The sequence below is a fragment of the Chiloscyllium plagiosum genome, chromosome 1 (assembly GCF_004010195.1).
Source record: "Chiloscyllium plagiosum isolate BGI_BamShark_2017 chromosome 1, ASM401019v2, whole genome shotgun sequence".
NCBI lineage: Eukaryota > Metazoa > Chordata > Chondrichthyes > Orectolobiformes > Hemiscylliidae > Chiloscyllium > Chiloscyllium plagiosum.
This window is the reverse complement of record NC_057710.1, coordinates 23341908-23354750: the sequence shown is the minus strand read 5'-3', so window position 1 is coordinate 23354750 and position 12843 is coordinate 23341908. Positions and strand designations below refer to the sequence as shown.

Below are 12843 nucleotides of genomic sequence, written 5' to 3'. Positions count from 1 at the left end.
GACATTTTCCTGCAGTCTGACCCCGTCCAATGGTTTTAATGGAAAAGACTCGGAGCGGCCTGACCCCGGTATTTGGGACAGGCCAGCTTCCTCACAAATCCATTCACCAACATTCGCAGGGAACAAGATAAAAATGCTCATACTGGCATTTCAAAACCAAAGCTATTTCATGTTTGTAAACCTCCACATTCACCTTCCCCCCCCCCCACTATAGGAGGACAAATAACAGTGCATTTATGTAGCAGCACGCAACAACTGCCAAGGCGTTGTCAATGGCGCCCAGCCACATTGAGAGATAATAGGGCTGGGGCCTAAAATGCGTTGAGAATTGAGGCCCGAGTGTTGTAGGGCAGTAGAGAGGCTGAGAGAGGAGATTCCAGAGTCTGCTTACTCGAGAAAGGAGGAACTGGAGGGGGTGCAAGAAGAGGGTCACTAGGTTGACTCTGGAGTTAAGAGGAGAGGTTCAGTAAAATGGGACTTCACTCATTAGCATTTAGAAGAAGGACCACAATCTTATAGAAACATATCAAATTCTGAAGGGAATAGGGAGGTTGTTTCCACTGGCGGGTGAAACTAGAACCAAGGGGCACAGCCTCAGAATAATGGGGAGCAGATTTAGGACTGAGTTGAGGAACTTCTTCACTCAGAGAGCTGTCAATCTGTGGAATTCCCTGCCCAATTGAGGCTACCTCGTTAAATGCCTTTAAGGCCAAGACATAAGATTTTTGAACAGTAAAAGAATTAAGGGTTATGATGAACAGAGGGGTAAGTGGAGTTGAGTCCAGTAAAAGACCGACCATGATCTTATTGAATGGCGGTGCAGGCTCGATGGGCCGGATGGCCTACTCCTGCTCCTGGTGCTTATGTTGTTATGTGTCCTGGACGGTCATAAATGGCGCTGCCATATAATAGGCCATAAATAAATGAAGGGACTGCGAGAAGGGGAATGTAGAAAATACCATGAAAGGATTTCCAGTAAAGGTTAAAAACACAGGACGCCCTCCCACCATCTCCTACAGATAGTATTTCCCCCTAGTACGTGTTCAACTGAGAGTGTTTCCCATTTATACATACACCTCCCAGTACTTCAGAATTTACTCAGCTCTACGCCAAAGCTAGATAACGCGGGCAGGTTTCTGACGGTATTTTCTTTCCTGGTTCGAAAAAACATCCAGATGCTATTTGGGGCCTAAACTGAATTACCAAATATCCCAAACGGATCGTCTCCATAACAAAAAGGAAAATAACGTTTACAAATTAGGGGAAGCGCGGGAAACATTCAGCATCAGTGGGAAACATTTCAGATCGAGGACTTTTGAAGTTAAAAAAAAACAAAGATATGAAGTTGGCTTCAGCTAGACAGTGCTTGAGGAAAATGCTGTGATGATTCCCCTGTCAATGTTGTGCTGATAACGAATCAGCACATTGGAAGGCAAGCTCTAAATAAAGCAAAGAACTGCGGGAAATCAGAAATTGCTGGAGAAACTCAGCAGGTCTGGAGAGAAAGGAAAATCGACGTTTCGGGCAAACGCCCTTCATCAGGAATGGAGAGCTTTTGCCCGAAACGTTGATTTTCCTGCTCCTCGGATGCTGCCTGACCTGCTGCGCTTTTCCAGCAACACTGTAATCTAAACTCTGGTTTTCCAGCATCTGCAGTACCCACTTTTGCCTAGGTCTGGAGAGAAAGTAGAGTTGACGTTTCGGGTCCTTCTTTGGACTGGACCCGAAACGTTAACTCTGTGTTTTCTCTCTGCCAGACCTGCTGAGTTTCTGTTTTCCATCAATGTGCGTGTACTGTTGAGATATTGGACTGTAACTAGCTGTATTTATCAGTCAGATTGACTGAACAGCGCTAGTCTGTCTGTCTCAGACACAGTGAACGCATTGATCTTACCATGATTCCACGTTTGCTTCTTGTTTCGCACCTTGGGGTAGTTGAAGTGATGGATTCTGTGGCGTTTAGTAGTCGGAGGCGGAGAAGTTACTATCTTTCGTTCTGGAACTGAAACAAGCAACGTTTTAATGGTCTACGGTATATCCACGGGCCATCTGTCAACTCACAGAATGACCGACAGCAACTATTTATCACAAACCAAAGCCTGACTTTGTTAGGCTTGATGTGAAGGAGCAGGTGTTGGACTGGGCTGTACAAAGTTAAAAATCACACAACACCAGGTTATAGTCCAACAGGTTTATTTGGAAGCACTAGCTACCTGATGAAGGAGCAGCGCTTCGAAAGCTAGTGCTTCCAAATAAACCTGTTGGACAATAACCTGGTGTTGTGTGATTTTTTTAAAAACTTTGTTAGACTTGACAGCTGTGGCGATTCATGTCACTAATAATCCCCAGTCCAACCAGCGGGACCCACACCAGCCAGAACTTTAGGTGGGAGTCAAACATAAACCCCGACATAATCAGAAGGGACGGTCAGTCTCCCTTCAATAAAACACTGGAGAGGTCTGAAATTGCTGGAGAAACTCAGCAGGTCTGACAGCAGCTTGGAGAGAGAGCCCAGTTCTAAAGAAGGGTCACTCACCCCGAAACGTTAACTATGTGTTCTCTCTCCATAACTGCTGCCAGACCTATAGAGCTTCTCCAAAACTTCCTGTTCTTGTCTCAGTCGTTCAGCAAACAGCAATTCCTTATTTTGTTTCTTAAAGTCGATGCTTATTTTGATTATTTGTTACGGTAGGGGGTATTGAAATTGGAAAGCTTCTTACCTACTGTGACCACACTTCCACCTCCCAAAGACACAAAGTAGGAGCTGAGCATCAGGCAGTAGTAGGTGCCGTTGTCTGACAGTTGTATGTCTTTTATGGTTAAACTGAACGACAGTCGAAAGGCATCTCTGGTTAAAATGAACCGCCCGGTTATTCCCTCTCCTGAGGCCTGTCTGTTCAGGACAGTGGCGGACTTCAGAAAATGGGCCTGGGAGTTTCCCTCTAGCTTGTACCAGAAGACCTCATCGAGTGTGCCCCTCTTCAGATTACAGGTGAGTTCGACATTCTCGCCTTTGGCCGCCAGTATTTCTCTCGGAGTCTGCTGGAGGATTGTCTCCGCCTGGGCACCTGCACGGACAGACACGGCGTTATTTTCCTGTTATCCCTCCCCTCCCTAGCGAGATTCGACTGCATTGTTTCAACATTCCCTATTCTCTTCCAGCCTTTAGAGGATGCGGATTCGTTAGGATTTTATACGTGGTCGGGCCTCTGACTTTCTGCCCCCGAGAGGCTGACTCAATCCAAAAGAGAATTGGTTCCTTGTCTGAGTGGGAGGATTGGGAAGAAGTGAGCTGCCCGTGTGGACAGCCAGCGATGGGCCGAATTGCCGCCTCCTGCTCTGCAATCAGTCTCCAATTCTCTGGAAATGGGATCAATTCCTCCTAAGAAATCAGTTACAAGGGAGAGTGGCACCAATTGCGTCTCTCTTTCAAAGGTCAGGCACTGATAGAAGCGGCCGAACGCCCCCCCCCCCCCCCTCTGCAGTATGACTGTGGATTTCTTTAAACAAAGCTCTTTAAACAAGTCTCCTATTCAAAACTCGCCCAAACATAAACGACAGGAATGCCAGCATTTTCACGCAGTGAAACTTTCAGCTGGAAATGTACTTACTTTTCATCCAACAGCTCAGCATCCAGATGTAGCCAAGAAGGTGCATTTTGCCCGGGGGAGAGAAGCCACCATTTACTGATGGCGGGGCCACCGGGGTTGTGCTGAGGACACAGAGAGAACCCAGAGACCTCCCTGTGATCCGAGGCGCCACTCAGCTACAAGCTCAGAGTCACGTTATTGGCACACCCATTAAATGCAGAGATGAGCCGAGCTCCTACCAAACCACCCCGAGGGCAGGAGCCATAGAGTCATAGAGATGTACAGCATGGAAGCAGACCCTTCGGTCCAACTCGTCCATGCCAACCAGATATCCCAACCTAATCTAGAGCTATTTGCCAGCACCTGGCCCATAGTCCCCCCCCTTCCTATTCATATAGCCATTCAGATGCCTTTTAAATGCTGCAATTGTACCAGCCACCACCACTTCCTCTGGCAGCTCATTCCATACACGCGTGAAAAAGTTGCATCTTAGGTCCCTTTTATATCTTACCCCTCTCACCCTAAAACTATGCCCTATAATTCTGGACTTGTCCATCCCCAGGGAAGAAACTTTGCCTATTTATCTTATCCATGCCCTTTATGATTTTATAAACCTCTATAAGGGCGCCCCTCAGCCTCCGTCTGATCAGTATTCTAACGTTAGCCCTCCAGCGTGTTTCCAAAGGCATGTTTGGTTTTAAGGGACATTACGGAATGTGAGAGGGATGACTAGATTCTGGACTCTGTTTCCATAGACGCTTCCAGCTCACTACAAATCACTGATAAACCCATCTCTTGTTGTCCATGAACGGAATAACAAACGGAAGTCCCAGGCCAGTGTAAAAATCCCATTGAGTGTCACAAACCTGAAATCTTAGCAAAGGGAATGTTCAGCAGCATCTCTCCATCTGCTCGGTGTTTCCGCCGTTTTCTGTTCTTAAATCCCAACTTTAACTTAATTTAAATCCCAAATTCTGACAGAAGTCACATTTGGACTGGCGGGGGCCGTTCAGTGTCCTGAATAGATGTTTTGGGAGGTTTTTTGAAAAGAAAAACAAGCATTTGAGTCTCATAAACTTCAAAAGAACAATCGCGAAAGGGAGACCCTGATATATTGTCCTGATATATTGAGTCATAGAATCATACAGCATTGAAAATCACGAAAGGGAGACCCCGAATTGCAGATTCTGTACTTTGAGTGAAAAAGATTAAATATCTTTCAAACGATTGGGTTGAATTATATAAACATAGCGGGGGGTTTAGCAGAATCTTCAACTCGCACTAGTCTGAAAGCACAGCGATTATAAAACTCAAAGCTAAGGAGCTCCCAGTGAGACGAACAAAACGAAAATAACATTCCAGGCAGAGACTAGCAGCCCAAAGTCTAACTCGATAGTGCATTCTGGATAGGAATCAGGTATTCGTTCGGGTATTGTGAAAAAATGCATTCTGCTGCAGATAGGCCAGCTGAGTGTTCAGCTAAACGAACTGCATCCCCAACTCAGAGTTTGTGTATTCGACTGTGCTTTTTTTTGTGTGTAGTAGGTAAGGTCTACTATATTCAGACATGATCAGGAGAGCGAACTGCCCAATTCTCCAGAGAATAATATGCATTCATCTCCAAGGATTCGCCTAGGAATTATTAATTTTAGGGATGTTAACGTCGCCGGCTGGGCCAACAATGACCGCTCTTGAGATTCTTGGATGTTCGGGTTGGATGAATATTTCGGACGCCACTTTAGGTGAACGGTTTGCAAGCTGCCCTCCGAGGTGGCAGTGGACCCCGGGGTAAGTGAGGTTGCCCACTGCCCGTGGAAGCCATGTATCTGATACATTTAACCGTCCCTTCCCATCTTTCTTGATTAATTCCAGGATACCTGATGAATTTGACTTTCTACAATACATTTAGTTAATCGCTAATTTTGGCACCGTATTTACTAAATCGAAGAGTGTGGTGCTGGAAAAGCCCAGCTGGTCAGGCAGCATCCCAGAAGCAGGAGGATCGACATTTCGGGCATAAGTTCTTCAACATAAAATTCCTGATGAAGGGCTTATGCCCGAAATATCAATCCTCCAACTCCTCAATGCTGCTGACCTGCTGTGCTTTTCCAGCACCACACTCTCGACTCTGATCTCCAGCATCTGCAGTCCTCACTTTCTCCAACCGTATTTACTAAGCTCTGGTAGATGAACCTATTAAGTTCCACATGGCACCTCATTGTGTGTCAGATAAAATATCTTCACGGGACAAACACTCTGCCTTAACTACTTCATTTGAGAATGTTTTCCACAAGGATTGCAACAGATAAAAACCATCATCCCAAGTGTTTGCTGGGACATGCTCATTTTATACCTGGAACAGTAAGAAATACTGCATTACACTACCATTTTTCTCATAAATTCACTCACTGCCTCACTGAAACAGACCATACCATTCTACGATTTTCCTGATACATTGAGCCATCGAGTCATACAGCATGGTAACAGACCCTTCGGTCCAACTCGTCCACGCCGACCATGTTCCCAAAGTAACAAGTCCCATTTGTATATCGCGGGTTGTCTTTGTGATCTTCATAAACTGATTGCAATTACTATTAATCATGTTGCGCCAATATTTGTCATTTTATATACCATTCTGTCTGTATGTATTCCACTCGCCCCTGGATTTAATTGGCGAACTAATTCCAGTGATAAATGGTCTCCCCGCCTCTGGAGAGGGTCCATTTGCTCCCCACGCATGTTCTTCAGTCGGTGACGAAGCGAAACACGCGGAGAAAGCTCAGTTGCCATTCTTCTGCAACTTACAATTATTGTAATGTAAATAAATACATTAAACTTCAACTAGTATAAAGATTATCTTCAACACTTGTTACTCTCCACAGGGGAGGTGGTGGGGGTGATGGCACAGAAGTAGTAATCAAGAGGTGGAAACAGATTGAAATCCCTGGTGTAAATCTGATTAATAAATCTGGAATATAAGAATTTTCAAAAATTGATTGGAGTAGACTATTGGCAGGTGTGAGACTTTGAAAAATGTGATAAGAAGAGTTCAGAGGCATTATGTTCCTGTTAGAGGTAAGGCTGGTAAGATTAGGGAACAATGAATAAAGATATTGAGGTTCTAGTCAAGATTAAAAAAGAATTATATCTTAGATATAAACAACTGGGATCAAATGAATCCCTTGAAGACAATAAACGAGTGTAGAGGCATTCCACAGAGGGAAATCAGGAAGGCAAAAGGGGGATATGAGGTAGACTTGTCAGATAAAATTAAGGATAATCCAAAGAGATTAAGGGCAAAAAAGCAATCCTTAAAGATCAACAAGGTTGTCTTTGTGTTGAACCTCAAGAGATAGGAGAGATATTAAATGAATATTTTGCATCAGTTTTTTACTGCGGAGAAAGAAATGGAGGCTAGAGAGCTCAAGGAAACAAAGATTGTTCACATTACAGAAGAAGAAATGTTGGAGGTCTGAGAAAACATAAAGGTAGATAAACCTCCGAGACCTGATCAAGTGTATCCCAAGACTTTGTGGTGGGTTAGGTAGAAATTACAGGGCCCCTAGCAGAAATATTTGTATTAACTATAACCACAGGCCAGGTGTTGGTGGACTGGAGGTGGCTAATAGAGTCACAGAGTGATACAGCCACAGAAGCAGACCCTACAGTCCAACCAGTCCATGCTGAACATAATCCCAAACTAAACTAGTCCCTGCTCCTGGCCCATATCCCTGCAAACCTTTCCTATTCGGGTACTGAGCCAAATTTCCAAATCCGCCACTTCCTCAGTTGATTCCATACACGAACCACCCTCTGTGCAAAAATAAATGTCTCTTAGTCTTTTTTAAAATCTCTCTCCTCTCATTTTAAAATTGTGCCTCCTGGTCTTGAAATCCCTCACCTTAGGGAAAGACACATACCATTAGCTCTATCTATACCCTTATGATTTTATAAACTTCTATAAGGTCACCCCTCACTCTCCTATGCTCCAGTGAAAAAAGGTAAGACAAACAAGGGTAGGACTTATACAATTAATGGTAGGCGTGGTGTTGTGGAACAGAAAGACCTAAGGGTTCAGGTACATAATTTTTTGAAATTTGTGACACAAGTGGACAGGGTGGTTAAGAAGGTGTTTCACACATTTGCCTTGATTGCTCAGATCTTTGAGTATAGGAGTTGGGATGTCATGTTGAGGTTGTACAGAACATTGGCGAGACCTCTTCTGGAGTACTGTGTGCAGTTCTGGTCACCAAGAAGGATATTATTAAACTAGAGAGGCTTCAGAGAAAATTTACCAGGGTGTTACTGGGTATGGAGGGTTTGAGTCATAAAAATAGGCTGGATAGGCTGGGACTTCTTTCACTGGACATTAGGAGGTTGAGGGGTGACAATATAGAAGTTTATACAATCATAAGGGGCATCAATAAAGCAATAAGGTGAAGTGCAAATGTCTTTTCCCTAAGGTGGGTGAGTTCAAAAGTAGGGGGCATGTTTTTAGTGTGAGGAGAAAGATATAAAAAAGGACACGAGGAGCTTTTGTTTTACACAGAAAGTGGTTCATGTGTGGAATGAACTACAAGAGAAAATGGTAGATGCAGGTACAGTAACAACATTTAAAAGACATTTGGATAAGTTCATGAATAGGGAAGGTTTGGAGGCACATAGGCCAGGAGCAGTCAGGCAGGACCAGTTTAGATTTGGAACACGGTTGGCATGGACTAGTTAGACCAAGGTGCCTGATTCCATGCTGTATGACTCTACGATTCTATGACATAGCCAGTCTCAGTAATGGTCCTTTAGTGAAGGAGATCTACCATCATTAACTGGTGTGGCCTCCAAGTCACTCCCATGTGATTGACTTCCAGCTGTTCCTTGAAATGACCCAGCAAGCCACTCAAAAGGAAATTACAGATGGGCAACAAATGCTGGGCTTACTAGTGACACCCGTATCTCACAGAAGAAAACTAAATATTGAAGCTATCAAGTGTTTTGTTATAAGACCAGATTTTCAAGTAATTCTTGCAGAGATGTTAGAGGAAACAAAATGCAACCACATAAAGCCTCCAAAAAGACAGCAATTTATCTAAGTGTCTGATCAGCTTTCTCATGCCTGTCGGTTCCAGTTAAATACAGATAAAGACCTAAATGTACACTATTGCAGAGCTTGGTGGTATAATCACCCAGTTGAGCTTTTGATCTTACATAGAACTTACAGCACACAAACTGGCCATTACAGCCAACTGCCTCATGCTGTTGTTAATACACCAGAAGAGCCATATCCTTCTCAAAACTGAAAAAAAACTATGGATGCTGGAAATCAGAAACAGAAACAGAAATTGCTGGCAGCTCTGGCAGTGTTTGTGGAGAGAAATCAGAGCTGACATTTCAGGTTCAGTGACCCTTCCTCAGATGCTGCCAGACTTGCTGAGCCTTTTCAGCAGTTTCTTTTTTTGTGAGCCATATCCTTCATTCTTTTCTCCCTCATCTATTTCTCTAGTTTCCTCCTGAAATCATCAATGCCATTAGCCTCAGCTACACCACATGGCAATAAATTCATGTTCGAACAATATCCTGGGTCAGGAAATTATTCCTGAAATGCTCATGAAACTTACTGATGACTCACCATCCCTATTATTGACTATGTACAAGTGGAGAACATGATCTCTAAGTCTGCCTATCAAATTGCCTCATAATTTCAAGGATTTCTATTGTATTACACCTTAGCCTTCTTGTCTTTAGAGAAAAGAACTCCAGTATTTCCTTATAGTTACAACCTCATGGTTCTGTTTGCAGTCACTTTTCTTAACCCATAGGAATTTGAATTCATTCAAAAAGGTAACCTTCCTCAATTTTGATGGGCTTTATCCAAAACTGCTTGCAACTTCGTTGTCTCACAGAACCTGTGATGAGCTTCTGATTATATAACTGCACCATCATGGAGATGGCTTATTTCCACCTGCATGACTTCACCCACCTCTGTCCTTTCCTCAGCTCATCAGCTGCTGAAACCATCATCCATGCATGAATCTCCTCCAGACTTGACTATTCCAACATACCCCTGGGTCACCGCTCACACTTTACCCTCTATAAAATTGAGGTTTTTCAAAACTGCAGCCAGTTCTGCTAATACCGCTGTGTTTGCTGTTCCATGTCGCCCTCATTAAAGCAATGACTCATTTTTTAAAATTCTCATCCTTGCCTTCAAAACACTCCATGGTCGAGCTCTTACCCACCTCTGCAATCTCTCCAACACTACAATCCTCCAAGATACCTCAGGTCTTTTAATTCGGGATGTTTACAAATTCCCAATTTGAATGGCTCCAGCATTAATGGCTCTACCTTAAAGGTCTAAGCCTTAAGATCTTGAAATCTCTCCCTAAGTTCTTGATGCCTCTCTATCTCACTTTCCTCTTTTTAACTACGTTGATTAATATCCTACCCTTTTGACCAAGCTTTTACCTACTTGCCCTAATATCTTCCTCTGTGGCTGAGTGTCCAATGTGTTTTATAATGTTGCCATGAAGAACCTTACCATGCTCTGCTACCTTCAAGGTATTTTGTAAATACATTATTGTTATTGAAAATAAATGTTAGCTTAGGAAGAAATCCAGCCCAGGGAATACAAACTATGTTTTATGTTACATAACAAGACCTACAATTCTAACAGAAGTTTATAAATGCAAGTTATCTTAAGCATCACATTGGCCCTTTAAGGTGAGTACAATTAAACCAGCTGGTCACCAAATAACTATTTTAAACATAGAGTGCGTGCATATAAAAGCAGAATACTGTCAGTGTTGGGGATCTTTTAAACATTGTAATTGTTCCCACTTCCATCGCGTCCTCAGGAAGTTCATTCCACATGCAAACCACCCTCTGTGTTAAAAAAATTGCCCCCTTGTCTTTTTTAAAATCTCTGTCCTCTCACCTTAAAAATGTGCCCCCCAGTCTTGAAATCCCCCATCCGAGGAAAAAGACACCTACTATTAACCCTATCTATACCCCTCATGATTTAGATTAGATTACACTACAGTGTGGAAACAGGCCCTTCAGCCCAACAAGTCCACACCGACCTGCCGAAGTGCAACCCACCCATATCCCTACATTTACCTTACCTAACACTACGGGCAATTTAGCATGGCCAATTCACCTGAGCTGCACATCTTTGGACTGTGGGAGGAAACCAGAGCACCCGGAGGAAACCCACACAGACACGGGGAGAACGTGCAAACTCCACACAGTCACCTGAGGCGGGAATTGAACCCGGGTCTCTGGCGCTGTGAGGATATTATTAATCTAGAGATTTAGTGCCACCCACTAACTTCTTTAAAGTCACCTCTCAACTTTCTACATTCTAGTGAAAAAAGTCTCAGATTATCCAGCCTTTCTTTATAACTCAAACCTCCCATACCTAGCAATATCCTGGGAAATCTCATCTGAACCCTCTCTAGATTAATAATATCCTTCCTATAACTGGACAACCAAAAATGGACACAGTATTCCAGAAGAGGCCTCACCAATGTCCTGTACAACCTCAACATGACTTCCTAACTCCTATATTCATAGGACTGAGCAATGAAGGCAAGGTGTTTAAATCAGAGTGGTGCTGGAAAAGCACAGCAGGTCAGGCAGCATCCGAGGAGCAGGAAAATCAACGTTTCAAGTGTGCCAAACACCTTTTTAAACCATTCTGTCTATATGTGACGCTAACTTTAAAGAATTATGTACCTGAACCCCTGGGTTCCTCTATTCTACAACACTTCCCAAGGCCCTACCATTAATTGTATAAGTTCCACCGTATTTGTTGTACCAAAATGCAATACCTCGCATTTATCCATCCAATCACCTCCTTCAAAACTCAATCAAATCTGTCTGACAATCTCCCCTGACAAAGTCATGCTAATTGTCCCGGATTAATCCTTGCCTCTACAAATGGGGATTGATACAGGTTTTCAAATCTTTCCAATACTTTCCCTGCATACTGATTTGCCATTTCACCAGAGCTCCTGCACAAAGCCATTTTGTTGTAGTGAGATAGAATAAAGCCTTTAAGGAACCCGTTCGATTTCTGAACAAGGATGAACCAACCAGACTGGCGGTGATTGAAGGGGGAGGAGGCAAACACAAGGCTTCGTGACCATGATTGTGGAAAAGCTGGAGAGCAGCTCTCATTCGTTGTACTGTTTCAAACCCGGAGTGCCGTCACCCTGCACTTGCTGGGCTGAGTGTGCGGGGAGATGGTTTTCCACGGGGTAAGGGAGTGGAGTTTGTATTGCTCTCTGGAGTCCTTTTGGGAAAGGGACGGGAAAAAGGCTACATGCACTTACACAATTCACCGACTCACCAATTCTGCCCTTGCCTAGGAATACGCGCGTTCTCGTCTCAATTCTCCAATTCATTTTTTGTTTTTGGAATAAGCCTCGGGAACACTTTGCTCTTTAACTCCCGGGAGAGCAGTTTAATCAGTCAGGGTTAGATATCAGTTAACTGTGCAGAGCATTCCATTTTAATACCAGACTCCCATTACAAATGACCTCCAAAGGCGTTACTACGAATTCTGACAGCATCTGATCATGTCAAGCTCCAGGCAATGGAAAGGTTTATACACGGTATAATTGATCGGAATTGTTCACGGTTTCTTTTCCGGTTGTTTTTGAACGGCTTCTTGTTCCCGAGCTGCAAGCCGCGTGGGCGAACTGGTACAAAAAGCACTAAGTGGGTGGAACTTCTTGAGGTAGCTTCGGAATTTGGGTAAAAAGTGAACGCCTCGAAGCGAGCGACAAAAATATTTTCTAGAACCGAGAACGGTTAGTCAGGCCGGCTTTAACGCTGCGGGTTAAAGAGCCACTGGTGGGCTGGCAGACCGTCACAACATTTAAGCCTTCACAGTATCGAAGGTGACCGGGGAACTCTTTAAAGATTTGGGGGGGAAAAAACAGAACTTGCATTTATGTAGCGCCTTTCATTACCTCGGGACAGTTAAGACCTGACAGCTAATTGTGCACTTAAAAAGATATCATTCAGGTGATGTGAGAGTTCCCTCCCAGGCCAGCATTTTATTGCCCATCCCTAATTGCCCAGAGGGCAGTTAAGAGTCAACCCCAATGCTGGGAGTCTGGAGTCACGTGTAGGTCAAACAGGGTGAGGACAGCAAACTTCCTTCATGAAAGAACATGAGTGAACCAGGTGTTTTTAACAACAATCAACAGCGGTTACATAGTAGTCATTTGGCCAGCTCTCTAGATTTTACTGA

At 43.8% G+C, this 12843-nt stretch overlaps 1 gene segment (V, D, J or C); it reads right to left on the bottom strand.

Moving 5' to 3' along the window:
* Positions 1-12599, bottom strand: part of LOC122555287 — a 38153-nt gene extending 25554 nt beyond the window's left edge. Inside the window, 4 exon segments of the V gene segment in view lie at positions 1895-2002; positions 2721-3068; positions 4457-4607; positions 11935-12599. Coding sequence covers positions 1895-2002; positions 2721-3068; positions 4457-4490 — 490 coding nt within the window.
* Positions 12600-12843: the final 244 nt, after the last annotated feature.